At 43.7% G+C, this 21,857-nt stretch overlaps 1 protein-coding gene across 13 annotated transcripts in view; it reads left to right on the top strand.

Annotated features, from left to right (window-relative positions):
- CELF4 (CUGBP Elav-like family member 4) overlaps positions 1–21,857 on the top strand; it is a 730,949-nt gene that overhangs the window by 691,453 nt on the left and 17,639 nt on the right. For all 13 annotated transcript variants that reach the window (XR_012766635.1, XM_075447257.1, XM_075447252.1 and 10 more), the window contains one exon: positions 7,519–7,685. Coding sequence is in view for 12 of the 13 variants with exons in the window: in XM_075447257.1 (XP_075303372.1) it covers positions 7,519–7,646 (128 nt within the window). In the remaining variant the exon portion in view is untranslated. The remainder of the gene's footprint in view (positions 1–7,518; positions 7,686–21,857) is intronic.

Below are 21,857 nucleotides of genomic sequence, written 5' to 3'. Positions count from 1 at the left end.
GTCTTTTTTTCTATATTAAAAAAATACACATTCTATCAGAAGTTATTTATGAATTACAGTCAGAAGACTGTTTGACCTTCTCTTTGCTACACTGTGACAACTCTCATTACTTTCCCAGGCTTAGAATTATTCTTGTAGTTCTGAATATTTCTTACAACTTATTTTTTGTAGAAAAATCACCAGAACTAAATGTAGAATTCCAGTAAGGATCTTTCCCAAGCCATACTCAGAGGTAACATCACCTTGCTACTTCTAGAGCATACTCCCCAGAGACTGGCTTCATCCCAGGACTTCACAGAGTATTGGAACTTTGAGTATTTCAACACAATCCTGAGAGCTCATGTGTTTGGCTGATATCATGACACTCATGTTCTTTTTAGAAGAACTGTTTTCTGGTGAAGATGTCCCCTTTTTATAAGTGACTCGCTTTTTCCTCTGGATACTTGATTTTCCATTCGGTTGGATTAAAACAAACACTCTTTAACTCAGTCCGGCCTACACAGTGACCCAGGTCAACATGACTTACTTCTGTCATTATTTACCAATTCATCTTTTTGTATGATTGGCGTATTTTACCAGTAATTACTTCAGATGTCTTCCAGGTAATGTTAGAGAAACTGAATAGCACAGAGATTTCAGCATGCACCTGGAGGAGCCTACTAGAAACTCCTTCATATTATAAGTCACAATTTACAATTTTTTTGGTAGTCTATCTATTATCCAGTTTTTAAGACGTTCGGTATGGGCTGCTTTCATTTTCCATAAAGAAGGGCTCTCAAATACTCTAGAAAGGTTTAAGTATACTCTATGAAAACCTACTTTATTAATCGAACGTGCAATTTCATGCAATCAGGTTCATTTGAAAGATGTTATTTTCCATGAAACCATGATGATTGGTATTAACTATGTGCTTTTTAATTCTTTGCCATATCATCTCATATCAAAATTTTCATTATTTTATTTAGGCTTATGAATGATTAACTAAGTTTGCTGAGTCATCTAGTTTACATCCTTAAAAATTAGTAATAAGTTGGGGTGTATTTTTTTCTGGAACTCTTTGAAGGTTTTCCAATATTCGGTAAATTTCTAAAATGAATGTTAATGGTTCAGCATATTTCTGAACCAATTCTTTGAATATTCTGAGGTTCCAATTATCTCATCCCACAGACATCAAATATTTAATAGTAGTTCTTTAGCATAGTCGTCAGTTACTGGCCGTTCATACATTACAAAATGGGTGGATGGATGAATGGATGGATGGATGGGATAGATAACTGGACAGACGGATCTCACTTGGAAATGATTAAACATCAGTGGAAGGTTAAATATTCCAAAAAGTCATCCAACCCTATTAGACACCGGAAAACAGCTGAAGTGCTCTGCCCTTGATCTGCAGACAGTCTCTTTTACTGAGAATTCCAGTACCCATAAATCAGCTTACAATATAATACCTTCCAATGTACACATACATTATAGAGCTAGTCGCATACAGATTGTATCCTGAAATTCTCCACAGCACTAAAAAAATAGCAAGACAGCAGATAGCACACTGTGTAAAGAACACAGCAAGGTAAAGACCTTGCAAGGCAATTAAAGGAAAACCTCCACTCTCTGGTAAGAGTAATAAACACTGAGGAAGACAAACTGAGCCATCTTGGAAATGAAATGAACTCAAATATCAGGGAAGTGCTGAGGGGCAGGTGGTCAGGTCCCGATGGGAGAAGGGTAGGAGCTCCTCCCCAGCACCCTTCCCGCAGAGGAGAAGACTTTTGTGATTTGAAATCCTTATTGTTTCCTTTCCAGTGGAAAATACTCCCCCGATGTTCGTACACCTCACCCTTCACTGGTTAGTAACAAAAGCAAGGAAGCCATGTGCTAAGGGGACAGTTATATTAATAACCATTTATATTAATAACAAATTCCTTAGTTACTAACTCCAGTGCTTAGGGGAAGGAAAAGAGCAGGACTTCTGGTCTAACCAATTGACAGTACTTTCTTCAGTTTTCTCCAGATTAGCAGTCTGGCTAAGGCCCCCTCTTACGTACCAAGTAGCAGCACTTTGGACACAAGTGAAGCAAAAGACACAGACTTCTCCTACTCTGGTACCCAGCCCACATGCATGACGTTTCTTCTCTTTCACCGCATGGGAATTTATCTTCCACAGGCTGAGAGGAAGACCCTTGCTCTTTTGTTGTTCTCATTTCCATCTAGTGAGATGAACATAGGCTGAATGACAAAAGGCAAAAGTTCAGAAGAATGAGATCCTCTCCTTAGCTAGTGAGTGTCGTAACTGGAGGAACAAGAGGTCCCATGAAAGATTCCTCATGACAGTCAGACAAACACACTGACAGGCAGAAGCAGAAAAATGGGTCTCCGACCTAAAATAGCTAATAAGCACCAGTGTCTATTTGTTTCTGTTGCAATCTCTTGTAAAGTGCATTTCTGAGGTGGTAGTTTCATGCAGCCAGCATCTGAAACAGAGATCAAATAACTCTTCTTAGTGTCAAGACAAGTTAAATATTTGTTTCTTTGAGGTTCCTCTTTTCCTTTCCATTGCCTGAGACTAGCCCAGTTACATGAGAGGACCTGCAGAAGGACCATGTGTCCCCAGTTCAGGAGTCTGGACCAAAAACTTGCCTCTGTATATGCCATTCACCATAGTCTTGACTTCTGATTAAGGGAATGCTCAGTGTAGCAACCAAGTATTGGGCTCCATCCAGAAGAAAGTTTCTGCTGAAGAGAGGCAACACGTTATTCCAACGTAGTAGTAGATCATCAAAAGGCTGTTTTGCACATTAACTGCTAATTCTCCTTGTAGCGTGCAACAAGCAACAGAAAACTCAGGAAGACCAATGTGGGATCCGTGGGAACCTAACAATGTGCTCATTCAGGACTGCACTTAGTGCACAAACTAATTCTTGGCAATGCAGAGACACTGCTCGCTAGGAATGAAAAGTTTACAGTTGCAAAACAATCTTCAAATGCACTCTGAGATAGACTGTTAATTCCCTTCTTTATCTTTTCAGCTGATTAAAATAGAAAAACAGTTCCTGAGTAATATCAGGTACATAAAGTCTTTGGGTGGTCATGCTGGCATCATGAGAAGGGTATGAAGTTCCCTCTACATGCCCCACTACGAAGAGTTCCTGCTGAAGAAATCGGGAGAAATCCAAGTGCCCTACAAGATGCTACCCCAGTTTCTGCCTGCTGATCGTTTACATAGTCATGCAGGAAAAGAGCAGGCCAGGAGAAGTCACAGACTCCAACATCAGAACCTTCCAGGAAGATGCTGTGCAGAATCAGCAAGATGCCCTGAGTTGCAGTCCTAGCAGATTTCTTCATTCTTTGCTGCTTTGATAAACCATTTATTAGAACAGCCTTTTTACATAATCCCGGGGAGGGGAAGAAAAAAACAACAACATCCCCCCCTAACATAGGTTTATCACAAAATCATGTCCTCCTACCTACTATCTTCAGAACAGAACATTTATTTCTCTGATTATTAATTAACTGATGCTCAAAACCAGCTTCAAGCTTTTCAACGTCTCCCTTTCTCTTTTGTACTTTAAGAGTGTAGATGACAATGCCAGGATGGTGTTCAAAACACAGTTTCTCAAGTAACTGTAGTACTATGAGCATGCTTTGAGCCCTACAGTCGTGGGCTCAAACATTAAAGCCATTCAGAAAGCAAGTATTTAAGCTGTTCTCCAAATACATGCATTGTGTTCCTAGTCATACATGTTTAAATCTGGCATAGCATCATTAACACTGCTGACACTGACGTGGAGAAACAAAGATGGTTAACCACCAATAGTGCACATAACAACAACAAAAAATTCATATAATCTGCCAGTAACTATCTGACCTGAAAAGAGGAAGGAATATGATATTCTTAGCACAGCTTGTCTGTCTGTCTATCTCCCTATCCCTTATCATTGTGACATCTCAACTTTCAGGACAAGCCATAGCGTTTGCTCTTTTTTGGAGTCCATCCGAATACCTTTAACAATGTGAAATACAACTCCATGTAAATAACAGGAAGGCCAAGAGCCAAATACACCAACTTCAGAGCACTTCAAGCCTCCTGAAACTAAAACAATGAAAATAAGCTTGAGGAATTAGCTGTACTGTCCCTAGGCTGTGTTCACAAGAAAAATGCACAATTACTGGCATTTGCTTTCCTTCTTCTCTCTCCCCAGGCCTCCCATTCCAGCCCCCCGACCCTCAGCAGCTAGCCAGAGGAGATTTTTATATTACAGCAGTGGATATGAGGACAACTAAGGAGAAAAAATAAACAGTCCATATCTGGTCCAAATCTATAGGCAACTAATATCAACTGCACCACAGTACAACTCCCAGCTTCATTATCTGGCCTAAATGAAATACAGTGAGCAAATGCACTTCTGATCTCTCTTATTTGTCCCATTTGTTAAAATGCTGTATTATTTACAGCTTTGCACAGAACGAGGGAATGGCATTAGAATTCCATCTCAAAAGCAATGTGATGACAAAAATGAGAGTAGCTTTATGTGCTTATCTAAAGGAAATGTTCTTGCAGAGCTACAACTGTATCAGCATCCCAGCACCAGGGCATATCACCCAACTGAAGGTCTAGTCTTGGCAGAAGTGGAAAAATAGTAGACTTCCATCCTACTTGGCAGCATTTCTGCTGGGGTTTTCATGCATTAGGAGTTTGATTCGGCAATTAACGTCACTTTGGGGAGCAACTCATCCCAGCACTAGCCAGTTAACAGCATCTTGCCTGGAAATGTCAGCCCCAACTACTGAACCAGGTAAACCCACAATAAAAGACACCTTGATTTAAGCTAGATGCCTGCTACATTGCAATCATCAGTGGTGCCTGCTGCACAGCCAGTGAGACTGGATTCATTTGAGTACAGTTTGGAATGTCCTGAAAAGAGAGAGAAATCATGTCTTACCCTCCACTGAATATATTGGTTAGACCTCCACTGATTATTCTAGGGTCCCGAGGTGGTCTGTTCACAAATGGATGCATGTGTAGACATGCTAGATGTGCACGTTTAGTCAGTAGGATGTACGTTGCAGCAGGATCAGTTACAAGAGTAGAAATCAATGTTCCCTGGCAAGCTAGGTTCTCTAAAGATATAATACAAGCAATTGTCCAGCTGCAGCCAACTCAGCTTTGATATTTGGTAGCTGTGTATATATTAGTAAAGTAAACAGACCTGGCACTTTTTCATAGCACTGGGACCAGCTGGCACAGCATGGCCCACACCCAAACTATTAAATTCTCTTACTTTCCAGAACATCATGGCCACTTCCAAGCTAACTACTGAAAACAGCCTCTGTTCTGTGCTAATATTCAGACTTTGTCAGAAATTGTTTGGAGTTAGGCACAAGCCAAAAACATGTCAAGTACCTTTCTAAAAATTTAGTGGTACAGGTGATTATGTTCCTGTTTCTCTGAACTTCCCTGCCACAGTTTTAGTTTACTGTTCCAGACGTATTTGATGGGCCTTGGACAGAAGTATTAGCAAACCAGAGGTGATCTTAAAAAGAACTGCCTTTCACTACATCCTGTATTCAAAGATGTGATCTAGCTATAGAGAAAATTTCAAGTTGAATTTCATGTAAAGCATTTCAAAGGGATCTTCCAGCAGTGTTTTAAGACTGAATCAACTCAGTGAAATCTGGAGCTGTTTAGTTTGTTCCTTTGCTGAGATCAAATCATACGACCTTGTTGACTGAGAGATTGTTCACTAGTCAAATGTAAACTGGGAATATTACCAGGTACTTCCTGGCTAATAAGTGATTGCAAAAGCAAATCCATTGCCATTGAATAATATCTCAGCTCTTTACTCACCATAACTCCAGTTTTCTGTCTAGAGATTGATGACTGCTGTGAGGCTTGAGCAACAACACTTCTGCTCACATCTTCAGAGCTGCAGTGTTGGTACTTCCTCATCCAGGTGGCAGGCAGGAAAATTGCATGGACAGACAGTTACCGGGAGCCTTGGCTTCAAGAAGGGAGGATGAAGAGGAATGCTTGGTTTATCCATGGGCTTCCCTCTTGAAACCACATCTGCCATACTCAATAAACCTGTTGTCTCACTTTGTGTCTAAGACTACAGGTTTTATGATGTCACAAACATACACTATTAGTCAAAGGCAGGGAAATGTAGCTTTAATGCAACAGTGAGAAGGTGTGTTTGCACACATATGTATGTCTGTCTTTTTTCAAATGCAAGCCACCTTGTGTCATCTGTGAGACTTGCTTTTGAGGATGAACTAGACCAGGGAGGAGCTGCTGCTGAATGCATTCATAGTACAGCCCAAGGCTGTAAGCCATGCCTAGTGCTGTTGTCAGGAGCAGGTGTATACATGGCAGTAAATGCTCAGCATTAGCTTTTTGAGGGACTCTCAAACTGTCTTTTCATTTCAGCCTGTCTGTTGAGAAACACTGGGTTCCTAGGGTTGATTTGTGCTGCCAGAGCTTTGCAGGGTGGGAAAACAGATGGCTTTGTCTGGAGTGCAGGCTGGTCCAGGCTAGTCTAGCCCAGGGTTTGTGCTCAGAAATATTGTTGGCACACAGGGATGTTTCTGGCAAAGGTAGCAGAGGCAATTCTTATACAATGTGGTGGCCCCCTGCCTCACTAATATCTCTGACCCATGGTCACTCCAGCTAAAGTCATATACAATCTGGCCAAATGCATCATTTTCCTGGAGCTAACATTAAACAAAGGAAGAGAAAAAAAAAAACAAACACCAGAAACCCTCCACAAATCTGAATGCATTAGATGCATTTCATCTTGCATGGTTATGACCTATCTTGGCTCTTCTGATCCTCAGAAAGCAAGTCTTCCATTAAGACAAGGAATGTCATTTGAGGTGGCCTGCAGATATAATATTCAGTCACTATAGGTTCTTCTACTGCTGGATGCGCTCCATGGCTGACTGGACGATTTGATGGCAAGGTATGAAACTACTCATGGAAACCATGTCAGGAAAGCACATTTTATTTATATTGCCCTAATAAGAAAGTAGCAGTAGGTGTATCAGGTTCCCTTCGTCATGAATACTGAAAGACAAAGGAAAGGTTATGCTGCTGAGTGGAGGATCTAGAGTTTTACTCCAGTCAAGTCAGAGGGAAAAAGAAGAAGACAGAGTGCCAGTGAGACCACGCATCACACCTGCTGATACCCAGCTCAAAGGTGACCCAGATCTTGCGGGTGCTGGTACTGTGGCACCAACACTTGGATCCCTGTGCTTCACAAAATATTATGTCCAAATAACACTCAGACCAGGCACTGCATCCTGGGACACTGATCTGTAAAAACCCCTCCTACCCTTCGTCCCCCATTGGCAACCATCCTCTCCTCACTCTCCTGCCCACCCGCCCACCTTCCTACCTGCTTACTCCCTCACTCCCACCACCCTCACCCTCTTCCCCATGTTCATTCTCAGTGGTCGTTACATGTACGTACCTTGGCCCCCTTCAGCTCATTAAGTCTCCTGCCTTGCCTCATGTTTTGACAGGTTTTGTGAGTTTTGACAATCCTGCCAGTGCCCAAGCTGCCATCCAGGCTATGAATGGCTTCCAGATTGGCATGAAGAGGCTGAAGGTGCAGCTGAAGAGGCCAAAGGATGCTAATCGTCCCTACTGAAGAGTTGTGGGAACCACTGGATACAAAGCACTAGCACAGGTAACTGCATGGGGAAGGGGTTGTCAACTGTGGTTGTAGCCTCTCTTTGTGTTGTAGACCCTCAAAAAGATTCAGCTCTGCAACTCTCTAGCTTCTGCCTGTTTCACTTAGGCCTCTGGCTAGAGCCACACTGCACAAATACGCACCAACACATAAACCAGGAACCGTTTGTGTGTGCGTCTGTTTAGAAAAAGAGGTGGAAGGATGCTTAACGAGGGATGAGCAAAGCTGCCCACCCCAGGGGCATCCTGCACCTCTAGATAGCCTTCCTGGTCAATAAAGGAGAGCCAGCAGCCGTCCTGGTTCTCCTTGCTCAGCCAACGAAAGCATTTCTGGTGGCTGAAGAAAATCTGCAATTAAGAGATGGGACTGGGCTGAAGTTTAATCCCAGGTGACTGGACTGGGGCAGTGTCTGTCTCAATAGCTCTGTGTTGCAAACGTTTCAAAGCATTCTTCATTCTTCATGTGGTATAGTCTGTATCCAATTTCATCCCAGCATAATAACTTTATGTAAATATGTCTCCCTGACAACTAAATAACTAATAATTTCTTTCTTCCCAAGCCCAAGAAATTAATAGAAGGATCCATGCTCAGTTACTGTACACTTCTACATGTAGATGAAACCCAACTAAAGCCAAGGAAACTTTGCTTGAGTGAGAACCTAGACAGTACAATGAGAGGGTCTCATTATTAGACCCATGTACTTTGTGTTGTTGGAAAGGAGACAGATTAACACTCCAAGGGAACTTCCATAACATGTCATGCCTGACCAATCTAATAGCTTTCTATGATGACATCACTGGCTGGGTAGACGAAGGGAGAGCCGTGGATGTTGTCTACCTTCACTTCAGCAAGGCTTTTGACACAGTCTCCCATGATACCCTCCTAGGGAAGCTGAGGAAGTGTGGGCTGGATGAGTGGTTGGTGAAGTGGATTGAGAACTGGCTGAATGGCAGAACTCAGAGGGTTGTCATCAGCGGCGCTGAGTCTATTTGGAGGCTGGTAACAAGTGGTGTCCCCCAGGGGTCAGTACTGGGCCCAGTCTTGTTTAATTTCTTCATCAACGACCTGGATTAAGAGTTAGAATGTACCCTCAGCAAGTTTGCTGATGACACCAAAATGGGAGGTGTGGTAGATACACCAGAAGGCTGTGCTGCCATTCAGCGTGACCTGGATAGGCTGGAAAGTTGGACAGAGAGGAACCTGATGAGGTTCAACAAAGCCAAATGCAGGGTCCTACACCTGGGGAGGAACAACCTCATGCACCAGTACAGGCTTGGGGTGGACCTGCTGGAGAGCAGCTCTGTGGAGAGGGACCTGGGCGTCCTGGTGGATGACAGGTTAACCATGAGCCAGCAGTGTGCCCTGGCTGCCAAGAAAGCCAATGGGATCCTGGGGTGCATCAAGAAGAGTGTGGCCAGCAGGACGAGGGAGGTTCTCCTTCCCCTCTACACTGCCCTGGTGAGGCCTCATCTGGAGTACTGTGTCCAGTTCTGGGCTCCCCAGTTCAAGAAAGATGAAGAGCTACTGGAGAGAGTCCAGCGGAGGGCTACGAGGATGATGAGGGGACTGGAACATCTCTCCTACGAGAAGAGGTTGAGGGAACTGGGCTTGTTCAGCCTGAAGAAGAGAAGGCTGCGAGGGGACCTTATAAATGCCTACAAATATCTGAAGGGTGGGTGTCAGGAGGATGGGGCCAAGCTCTTTTCAGTGGTGCCCAGTGACAGGACAAGGGGCAATGGGCACAAACTGAGGCACAGGAAGTTCCGTCTGAACATGAGGAAGAACTTTTTCCCTCTGAGGGTGACGGAGCACTGGAACAGGCTGCCCAGGGAGGTTGTGGAGTCTCCTTCTCTGGAGATATTCAAGACCCGCCTGGACAAGGTCCTATGCAGCTTGCTGTAGGTGACCGTGCTTCGGCAGGAGGGTTGGACTAGATGACCCACAGAGGTCCCTTCCAACCCCTACTATTCTGTGATTCTGTGATTCTGTAACAGTGTCAAAAATATCAGGAGCAGCAGCTTGTTTCATTGGAATCCCAGCCTATCACCAATAAAAAAAAATGGAGATATTTCCAAAAATGGAAATATTTTCCACCACCAGCTGGCTTTTCCGTCAGATAATTTTTTGAGAAACAGAAGTATAAAACTGTATGTGTTTGTTACAGAGACGGGAAGTCTCCCTGTTGTTAAAAATGTTCCACACCAGAGATTTCCCAATAAACCCAGCAACCATGGTGGCCCCAAGCTGTAAGAAGCAGTTTGCACTCCCAAATTCATGACAGAGAGATGGATCAGGTAACCATTCTAGGCCATAATAGCCTTAACGTCTAAGATTCAGTGATTCAGGCCTTTTTTTGACCCATCTAAGGTACAGGCAGGAACTCTCTACCTTCAGCCTTCCCAAAGAACTATAAAGTGTTCTGATATTAATATCTCTAATAACTTTGAAAAATGTATTGTTCCAGTCTTCAGAGCAGTATCCTTTCCACTGAGAACTAAGAAATGGGATCAAAATGTCTTTGAAAGAGGTGCTACACTGAAGACAACATGAAGTAGATTAAGAAACCTTTGAGTAAACATTAGGTGCATATGCAAGATACAGCCTCCATAGCTTAGATTGTCCTTTATACGTGACTATATGAAGATAACGGTCAATATATTTTACCTCTTCAAATACCTCTTTTCTTTTCCTTGCTTATGACAAGGCCTCTTGGAAGCTTGAAACTAAAATATATTTCCATACCCAAATGCTTTTTGCTTCATCACACTCGCTTTTTACTGCAGTTTTTGCTGGGGGAGAGTGGAAGATGCATGCATGCAATTTTGTTAAAGCAGGGACTGTCTTTGTTGCAGAGATTTTCAGCGACACCTGCAAAGGGATCAAGCAACACAAGTGTCTCCCTAGTCTGGCACCAAGCAATAGCTTTATATTATAGCATAGCTGTCATCATTGAGGATACGCTTGTTTCTTATGGTTGTGCAAGAAAGTGCAGGGCTGTAGACACCTGTGTTGTTAAAGATTGACTGGTATGAGTCTGTGGTGTTTTCATCATATTTGATCATTATGAAGTGCTCTGCCTCTACCTTTTCATGATCGTGCTGATGTTGAGGTCTCAGCTTGTTTAGTGTAAAAAGATTACTCAGTAGTAGGACCAAGATTTGTTGTTGGGGGGGGGTTTTCCCCAATAAATTAGATAAAAAGGAATCAGCTGGTAAAATGGCAATAAAATTCAATTTCTTTCTCTTAGAGCATTTTTTTCTTTCTTTCTTTTGCTTCTGCAAAGCAGGAGAACAGTCTGGAACTGTCGCGTCTAAGTAAGAAGTCCTTTAGCCTTCCTAGCTTTCACTTTTATTTTAATGCTCTGCTGTCCAGCAAAATCAGTGCAGTCATCACCACTAGCTCACTTCCATGCTCTGCTTATAGGAGCCTTTATTAGAAGTACAGACAGTCCCTATCAAAATGGAGTAAATGCAGCCCAGAAGTCTTTATTCTCTTGTAGACTTCCACCTTGGTAGGCCCATCACTGGAGCTGAAGATGTACCTGTCTTTTAGCAGGAGAGAGTTCTCCATGAAAAAAAGTTTTGTGTGTGTTTTTTTGCATCTGACAAAAGGAATTGGCCAAGAGCATGTGGCCCCACGAGGACACTGAAGGAGCGTACCCCAGGGAAGGAGCTGATCTATCACAGGGAGTACCACACCAGGCTAGAGGACACTTAGTGACAGCACGGATACCCAGAAGCGCGGAATGGCTTAGGTCCAGCTCTTTCTTCAACTCATCTCCTTTCCAGTGCTCAGAAACATCCATACCAGAACACTAGAAGCAGATAGCGGATTTTCAGCAGTGATGGCCACAAGTCAGCTTCCCATCAGGGCTGTGCGATAGCAATCAGAATAGGGCTAAGCCCTCAGTAATAACCCTTACTTAGAGATTAGTCAGTTGTTCTTGGCTCAGCACAGTGTTACTGTATTGCCATGGATGGTTTGATGTGCACAAGAATTCTCTGACTTGCCCGCTCAGCAGACAGTGTCATTACTGCAACAGAAAGTTTCCTAAAAACACTAGGACAGCAGGCAGCTAGGCCCATGGGTACGGCACAGGCGGCTATTGCAAAGCTTGAGAGCAGGCAGTTCCCTTAACTGGCAGAAACACAATAACTTCTGTGTGCTTTTTATCCAATTTTACTTTGGTTTCAGCTCTTCAGGGTCCTTAATTCCAATCTGAAGCATGTGCATAACCATATTGACATCAGGGCAATTACTCATGTGCTTCAAGAGGATGCTCAAGAAACATTTTAATTGGGATTTTTCTAAGGAAGAGCTTTCCTTTCAAAAAATAAGAATCTGCCAACAAAAAATACAAGCAGCACCCAGTTTGATGTAATCCACCAGAGCTTTTTTCCTAACAAAGAGCGAAAGATCTTCACTCAATTTTAATTCTGGATGCAGTTTTTTTAGACTTATAAATCTCCCTTTTGGGACACAAGCAGTCTAGACCACAATGATTTGAAATCCTTTGTTTTCCTTTCAATAGCTCTAAAGTTGTTGTCAGACACTGAGAGGGTCTCTGTGATGTGGCAGATAAGCCCACAAGCTGTGGCAAGCAAAGCCCTGAAGAATTCACATGGCAAAATGTTTCCAAAATGCCTGCTTCTGTTCTCATTTCTTTATAATTACAGAGGTGGTTGTAGGGGAAAAAAAAAAAAAGCAAAGGTGGGGGACAGAAAAAAAGCAAAAGTAAGAGAGAAGTATCACCTGAGGCAACTCTGCCAAAATCAATACACTCTATTACAAGCACCTCCTCAGGTATAGGAAGCAAGGATTCAGAGGCACTTCATGTGTATTTCAGACAGTAAGTGCACAAAACAATGAAGAAAAAAATTCCATGAAATCTGTAGCTCCCTTGGGTCGCCATTCCTAGCAGCCCTTATATACCCCATGATGTGGCAAAGCTGTAGGCTCAACCTGCAGTGTCTGGGGGTGTATGTGAGCCCTCTGCATGGCCTCAGCACCATGGAGGACTGCTAGAACAGACAGAAAGACGAGCTCCTCTGATCGTCCCCATGGGGGCAGAAGTGATTGCTGTCATTCCAGCCCTACACTGTGGGTCTCAAAGCCAGATTCCCAGTGCTCCATCCATGCTAAGTCAGTAGTAGCCGTGATAGGACAATATTGCCTAGAAGACCCCATAATTCACTCTTCCAGAACTAAGTACTTAACAAAGCAGCACAGAAGCATCCAATTGACAGAGCAATAAAAGACATTGCACAGAAGAGCAGTGAAAATCCTTTCCATTCCCCTTCTGTGGCTTCATTGCTGTGACTGATTATTAGGAAAGTGTCATTTACCACGTCAGATAGGTACTCTGCTGCTGAAGTTTCATTTAAAGCTAAAGATGGAGAGACGTTTGGATAGGACTAACCTGGAGCACTGACTGGCATGAAACTGAGTGAGACAAAGTGAGTGTGAGTGGGACAAATTGAGTGAGGCATAAGTGAAGCAGGAGAGTGATAAAAAAGATGGTCAACAGTAACATCTTTTTTTCAGCTGTGCTCCTAAGAGTAGCAGCAAAACATTAACAGAATGTATTGTCCAGGCAACATTCTTCGCCAAAATGCCAAGGGAAATAACACAGGCCAAAGCTCAAATACAAAGAAAAGATGTTCAGGTCTTCTTTCACAGCTTCTTGAACATATGCTGATGTGTGGCTTATTGTAGGAGGTGTGAGATACTGGCTTTCGCAGCTGGCTGGAATTTATAGGTTACCAAACTGGAAAACTTCGCATTTTCCTTTTTCTGTGCTCTGAAAAGAAGAAACAAAAAACAACGAAACACCTCAATTTAAAGTAAGCAGACATTACCAGCCAAAAATAAAGTGAACAAGCAAAATTCCAAATGCTCATAAACAAGACGATGTGAATGGAAAAAATCTGGCTTTTCTTGTCATTTCAGATCACTTAAATGCGAAGTCTAATGAAATTGTATTTTTCACTGAATTTTGGGTTGTTTATCCCTCTCAGACAGGCTTGTATTACCTCCAGTGAGAGGCTATTCTGCAGCTGCATTGATCTCACTGTTGTCTATTAAGCTGTTCATCTTGAGATTCAAACTAAATATCCTTCATCAGGATCTAATCCCATTTCTTGTAGTTATGTCTCCTACAATCGTGCTAACCAATTTCTCTTTGTCCTGCACAGATTATTGTCTTTTCCCTCGTTTAGTCATTACTTAGATCATTTAGGACTTGCTTACATTATGGAAATTTGCACTAGTATAATTACATCAAAACAGTACTCCAGCACAAGCTTTAATATGAGTGAATAAAGTGAGAACAAAACCAGCACTGCTTCATTTGGGAAAGTCTGTTTAGGTACAGGAAAAACATCACCTCAGCCAATGTATTCTTTTTCTTTGGATTACTTTTGCTCTTAATTTCCACTGACAACTGTGATTGAATGAAACGTCCCTCACTGAGTTTGTAACCCAAACTTTACACTGTTGTGCTCGTACATGAGAGAATGGAAGTGAATGTTACTGAGAGGGGCTGAAAGAACTATTGAGGGTGTTTGCAAAGCTGACAAGGAAACCCTTTTCTTTTCTAGCTGATCATTTTTAACCTGTCTGCCCATTAAAATTACTAATAACTTTATTATGGTAAAATCCTCATGTCTATTTTATAAACCACAGTTTCGATACCAAAGCATGCAAAACTGCATTTGCTAATTATTGTAGTTATTCTAAGATTGGCACACAATATAATGCACTGATGGAAAACGACAATAATTAATTACTGCATTTACTTCAAAATTACAATCAGTAATTACTGCTCTGAGACTGAATTCCATTCAGCAATATTTGGAACTTGTTCTTCCTCAAAGCAGGGCAGATTTTCAGGACTGTTGCTGTGTTTGCATCTAAATGAGTCCACGTAGGTCACTAACGTATCTGCACTATTTGTCATGGGAGTGATAGGGCAGCATAATGCAATACCATAACACTTTCCCTCAGTTCAGAGCAGGAATTCTTCATTAAAACCCATGTTTCAATTTTTTTAAAATGTTAGATAATGCAATTATTTCATAATTAAATAATAGATATGAAAGCAGCCTCCCATTTCTCATTCCATTGTGATGCAGTTGGTACTGATGCTCTAAAGTAAACTTTCAGAGACTTGTGAGAATTTTCCCCAATGACTCGGCCAGCAAAGAGCCTGCTGAGTTGTCCCTACTGTGAAAAGACCGGGAGCTTGGTATGGGTGTGCCACCTGCAAAGGCTTCCAACAGCAAAACCCCTCAAAGCCGCAAGGTTGACTGGAGGGTGGTAGTGTTATATTCAACCACTTGACCAACAATATTACTATGGGATCTCACATGGACCATGTCATGCAAATTAAATGAGTAGGTCAGGTTTAGAGCCTTTCTGAGCCAAATGATGTGAGCTTTGACTGCTTCAGCTGATGGGCAGCTGCAGTAACCTGAAGAGAGTAACCTTTGAAGGAACATTTCTATATGGGCCAGTTCTCAAGGGACTTCAGCTTGAAGAACAACTGGGAAATCTAAGAAAAGGAATGAGTAGATGTTTTAAGCAGCCATTATCTGAAATGAGAGCCAAAGAAATGGAAAAACACAGGAGACACCCATAGCTGAAATGTTTGTTCCGGCAGCTGCAAACACTGACAGAATGCAAAGCTTTGCTAAATAAAATAGGTACAAATAGAATGAGAGACAGAAAGACCCACAATGAAAGAAGCTTGTGAAAATCCAGGATGAGGTTTAAAAAGAAGTGTGGTCATTTTCCTACAGGACCTTCAAATAAATGACATGTCAGCAAAATCTTTTGATACTGGAGCACTGGGAGAGCAGCACCCACTAATAAGCAGACAGGAAAGCAGCAGTTATCAATTTGCAAATGCAAGCGCTTGGGGAAGAGAGCAAAGGCAAGCTGTTTGAAGCTCAGTGTCTGAGACCATAAAGGTCTAGGACTTCAGGCAAGAGATGTTCTTCTTAGACGGCCCCCATGCTTCATATGCTTGCAGGCTAATAGCTCGCTCTCTGGTGTGTTTAGTCAGAAGAAAAGATCAGCTTCATGAACACGCTTTTTTGTCCAGATAAAGATGATAACAGACAGTGTAGGCCAAAGGCAGGGCACAGCCCTCCAGTTCTAAGGAAAAGTGAATTAGCAAAGAAGGTTAATGCAAGAAACTGGAAATTCCCAACAGAGTCAAAGTTACAAGTCAGCTCCAACATATGGTTCACACAACTCAGGTCACTTGTGTAGCATTGATCAGTAGTCTGAAAAGGGTCTGATCTTTTCGCCACTGACCTTTGAAAGCTACTGCACAACCATGAATTGAAGCTGTATGTGGTAGTGTTTGGCACTTACGCTGTAGGTATAAAGAAAAGGGAGGCTAAAAAACTCCATGAAATTTACTCTGCAGGGGAAAACTGCTACCGGACTTGGCAAGAATCTTAATAAGGGGTTGCAGAGTGCTCCATCAATGTGAGCACCTTAAATTGATGTCCTTATGGTTTGGAAGGCATATACAATCAGCTGCACTAGAACAATGTTTCTCATTCCCACAGTTATACCCAGTGATATATCAAATGCAATAATTGCATATTTGAATAATTCATGGATATGGTAACTTTGGCCAGATACAAGTGAATATCAAAACTCTGATCTCTGCAATGTTTGACACCGCTGTAGCAGAGAATTGAAGGTTTATGGTGCAAACCCTGTTTCTCAGGTGTCTTTCGAGCTGCCCTGTAACTGTGGCTAGAGAAAAGACAGCTTTTATTTCAAATGGGTCATTTTTCCATTTTGCTGAGCTTCACCCAGCCTTTTTGAAACACTGGCTAGAATGCTGAGCTGGAGGGGAAAGGAGAAGTCATTTCTGCAGGAAAGAAGAAAGTAGCCAAGTCATTTCCCAGTCACAAAGCAGTGAATGAAAACTCAATGCTCTGCCCGGAAAGGTACTAACCACAACCGGGGTCAGTTAAAGTTTTCAGGCAGCGTCAATCACCAATTCCACTGTAGTCAACGAAGTGACACTGATTCATGGCAGCCAAGGATTCAGTCCCGCTATGACTTCCTTAACTCTAAATGTTCTCCTAGCAGAGAAGTTTCAATTATTTGCAGTTCTAGAGAGAGACATGATGCCACCATTCTGGATGCTCTGGTCTTTTTAGAGCTGAGACACTAGGGAATGAACACGCCTTTCTCCAAACACATCCCTGTCTCTTAGTTTAAAATCTCCTTTATAAGGCAACAGCTTACAAACCGAAGAAATTCTCTTGTATCCCTGGAAAGCTGCAGTTGCACTCTCAAGTAATTATCTTCAGAAAGAAGATTTCTCCCACTATTGGGAGAGATTTTCTCCTCCCCATCTCTTCAGATGTCCCCTTTTTCCTGGGTAGTACAGATCCAGCATCCGGTCTGTCTGAGGCACCCATTCTATGCAGAACAGGGTAACTCTTAAAAATCTTCACAACGATATACCTACCTTTGAGATTTCTGGCTGTCTGAGGCTTGGTCCTTGAAGCCAACAGACATCTTTTAGTTGATTTGGGTGTGCTGTGGACCAGGTCCCTGGTTGTCACGGTAGAGTGCTGTAAGACAATATCTGTCTTAAAAAGCAGGTTGTTCCAAAAGCAAATAGGTTTTCACTACCTTGATTTCTAAAGATTTGGAAATGATTGAGCCATGAAACCCACAGGCTGTGCGGTCAGCTGCAGATTTGTCTTCGCTGGATAAGATTCTCTTTTTCTGTCCCCTCTTGAAGCATCTCTGCTCATCAGTAGAAGTTGCATGCCATCTCCTGTGACATATGACAAATGAATGTTTGCCATGCTCTTTATTTTCCTCTGTGCATTCTGCTTCCGTGACACACATTGTTCCACCATGGCAAACTGAGCACTGGGAAACGGAGCCACTCAGGCAGCCCAACAACTGCTTTGGGAAACTGGGCTCTTATAGGTAAATTCTTAAAAGATTTGGTTCTTTTAGAAGTGGGTGTATTTGAGGGTTTTCTCTCTTCTGCTCTTAGCTTACAAGGGCATTATTTGATACAGACCATACAGACCTTCTAGGAACAAATCCCATCAGGAATTGCTATAGGTCTTTTTCCTCTTCCCCATAAAGACCAGTGTAATGCAACATAGAGAAAGGTGCACAGATCCCAGTCAGGAGTAAAGGAATACCTTATTCCTGAAGCAGTGTGCCTAAACTTAAACTGGAATGTAGGAATTAACTTCTCAGCAGATTGCTTTGTTGAGGAGCATGCTCAGGGGCTGTTAGTAAAGGCACATGGACTGGCACCATGGTTGGCTTTGGGGTCTTTTCTCTTTCAGCACAGCCCCACCCTCTGACATTCTGGCTTCTGGTACTCACCAATGATTCCTGGAAGTAACTCAGGGGTGCTGCTTAGGAATAAAATGAAAATAATTTCTTCTGTCAGAAATGCTCTAGAATGTGTTGTCCTGAGGATCACAGGTAGCTGGAGAAGTGCTGGGCCTGTCCTTCAGCTGGGAGAAAAACAGGCCTTAACAGAGTGATGATGATTTGTGCCAGCTAAAGACTTGTTGTGGGATTTGGCCACTCACACCCAGGGACCAGAAATCTTCTGCTTTTTCCTTTCTGATCTTTCAAATTGCCTCTGTAATTTTTCCCCAAGTCATGTGTGCTCAGTATGTTCTGTCGATGTGAGAAGTGGTAATGTCAGTCTGTTAGGAGTTTTATGGTTCACAGAAGGTAGGATTTGTATTGAGATAGACAGATAGATGGATGTCTGGTGCCTGAACACAATATATTACAGAGATTGACCCAAAATTTTCAACACTAAAATCCCAAAAGACACACTGAGGGAATGTCTGTCTGGGACATTTCAGATTGATTTTATCTCTTTTCTCTGATTAATACAAGCCTTTAAAAGCATATCATCCCTGTCCCTTTGCCCAAATAACTAGAGAAGATCAAAGTAAAGAAGGATCAATAGCAAATAAGTAGCCTACATTCTGTCAGGCATCAGTGTAAAGGAGGTCAGACATGGCACACTGGGAAGGGAAGAATACACAGTTTGGGGGGGGGTCTGTTCTGAATTCAGGTGAGAATGTGACAGAGGAGAAGCTGAATCCTGTTGCCCATGCAGCTGGTAAACACAGGAAAGGTAGCAATGATGCTCATGTCCCACTGACAAGCCAGGCTCAGGTCCATACTGCGATCTGAGTTGTCTCTGTACGTGAGGAGGGAATGGAAATGAGCAGAAGCGCCGGCTGACGGGAGCGGTAGGGACATCGCCCTGCCAAGCTGCCTGCGGAGCCTGGAGCTGCCTCCTAATGAACATGAGCGTCTGGTCACAACTGGAGGCGAGCTGTTCCCCATTTGTTTGTGCTCCTCAGTGTGGCGGGGATCCGCTCTCCATCAGAATAATCCAATTGAACAAAATGATTCATATTAGCAGGCACATCTGTCTGAGGCCAGAGCAGAACCCTGGTGTTAGTTTAATAAATGGTGTTCATTAAACTCAGCTGAAAATATAATCTGGAGAGACTGATGGGGTGAACAGAGCAAAGAATAAGCAAGAGTTAGCAATTATCAGATGTCATTTGTTCTACTGGTACCACGGAATTGGGGCATGTTTGCTGAAATCTTAATTTCATTTTGCCGAGGCAGAATCCATCAAAGAAGCTTATGCTACAGCTATGATTCCTGATTGTCAGACTTTGGTACGGAATGGGGCATTTTTCTTTTCCGCTTTTCTACCAAACAGAGCAACCGTATGTGCTGAAGGAGCACAGAACCCAACAGAGAGCCCAAGCACGGGAAAGATGGAGGGAGCAGCCTTGCCTTTGCCACAAAAAGACTGCTGAGTAAAGTTTCCCGTGCTGCAGCGCAGAGACCATGGCTAGCACCTTAGGACAGGGACCTTCAACCTTTCCAGTGCAGCACCAGTTGTAGCTATTCCCAGATCCTCTACCGTTTTCCCTCCTTAGGAAGGGAGTTTATAAATACTCCCCATTTGGCTTCAGGAGCATTTTACTCTCTATAGGCATCAGTGGAAACGACTCTGCAAAGTTTGGGAACTTCTTGGTAGCCAGGTCAGGTAAACTCCTAGCAACTGTGCACTGCTGGCTGCCCAAGATGGCTCGGCAGTGTTTCATGGGGCATGGGGGAGGAGGCACAGATACTGAGGAGCTCCAGGCAGCCCACATGTTCAGAGCTCAACCCTGATGGTCCCGGGCTGCCTCCTTCAGGCACAGCTCACACCCCCTGACAGTTCTGCCAGTTGCGCGGCATTAGTACTCCCTGCCATAAGTCTTCACATGAAACACTGAATCCAGAGGGCCTGCTCTGAGGAGGGAGAGCTGCCTTTCCCCATTCACGTTGAGCAGAGACAAGCTTCTTGGGTCTGATTTACAGAAATTTATGGTCAGCACTTGAAAATTGGGTGGACAAGCTGTTTTTTGCATGTTGCTTTGATTTGGTTCAGTCTGAACCTCTCCCCACAGGTATTCAAATGGTCTTTGGTGTGCTCCAGAGGAAGGCAAGAGCCAACAAGCCGGCCTTGTTTGTGGATCCTCTGGTGTTAACCAACCAGGTGGCCTTTGTTAAATGAGTATCCCAATTTTTGAAAGTCCCACCCCCCATTGCTCTCAGAGTGCTTTTTAGCAGCCCATTGAACTGTTCAGTTTTTCCAGAGGCTTGTGCATGGTGGAGGATGTGATACACCCACTCAATACCGTGTTCTTCAGCCCAGGTGTCTATGAGGCTGTTACGAAAATGAGTCTCCTTGTCCGACTCAATTCTTTTGGGAGTGCCATGTCTCCATAGGACTTGTTTTCCAAGGCCCAGGATGGTATGCCGGGCAGTGGCATGGGGCACAGTGTAGGTTTCCAGCCATCCGGTGGTGGCCTCCACCACTGTGAGCACATAGCCCTTGCCTTGGCGGGTTTGTAGGAATGTGATATAGTCAATCTGCCAAGTCTCCCCATATTTGTATTTTAGCCACCATCCTCCATACCACTGAGGCTTTACCTGCTTGGCTTGCTTGATTAGAGAGGATGTTTCGCACCATGGATAATGTGTGTGGTGGTGTCCATGGTCAAATCCACCCCTCGGTCACGAGCCCATCTGTATGTCGCATCTCTTCCTTGGTGGCCCGAGGTGTCGTGGGCCCACCAAGCTATAAACAGTTCACCCTTATGTTGCCAGTCCAGATCCACCTGAGCCACTTCAATCTTGGCAGCCTGATGCATCTGCTGGTTGTTATGATGTTCTTCAGTGGCCCAAATCTTAGGGACGTGGGTGTCCACGTGACGGACTTTTACAGCCAACTGCTCTAGCCGGGCAGCAATATCTTGCCACAATGGGGCAGCCCAGATAGGTTTGCCTCTGCGCTGCCAGTTGTTCTTCTTCCATTGCTGCAGCCACCCCCACAAGGCATTGGCCACCATCCAGGAGTCGGTGTAAAAATAGAGCACTGGCCACTTCCCTCGACTGGCAATGTCTAAAGCCAGCTGGATGGCTTTCACCTCTGCAAACTGGCTCAACTCACCTTCTCCTTCAGCAGTTTCCACGACTTGTCATGTAGGGCTCCACACAGCAGCCTTCCACCTCCACTGCTTCCCCAGAATATGACAGGACCCATCCGTGAACAGCGCATACATCTTTTCATTTTCTGGTAGTTTATTATACAGTGGGGCCTCTTCAGCATGTGTCACCTCCTCCTCTGGTGATACTCTGAAGTCTTTGCCTTCTGGCCAGTCTGTGATTACTTCCAGAATTCCTGGGGAACTGGGGTTCCCCATTCGGGCCCGCTGTGTGATCAGCACAACCCACTTACTCCACGTAGCATCAGTGACATGATGCGTAGAGACAACCCTCTTTGAACATCCAGCCCAGGACTGGCAATCGTGGAGCTAGGAGGAGCTGTGCTTCAGTGCTGACCACTTCTGAAGCAGCTCGAACGCCTTCATATGCTGCCAGAATCTCTTTTTCAGTGGGAGTATAGCGGGCCTCGGATCCTTTGTATCCCTGGCTCCAAAACCCCAGGGGTCAGCCTCGAGTCTCCCCTGGTGTTTTCTGCCAGAGACTCCAGGTTGGACCATTCTCCCCGGCTGCGGTGTAGAGCACGTTTTTAACATCTTGCCCTGACCAGACTGGACCAAGGGCTAC

Source organism: Opisthocomus hoazin, chromosome Z, assembly GCF_030867145.1.
Source record: "Opisthocomus hoazin isolate bOpiHoa1 chromosome Z, bOpiHoa1.hap1, whole genome shotgun sequence".
Taxonomy (NCBI): Eukaryota; Metazoa; Chordata; class Aves; order Opisthocomiformes; family Opisthocomidae; genus Opisthocomus; species Opisthocomus hoazin.
This window is presented reverse-complemented; position numbering and strand designations above follow the sequence as displayed.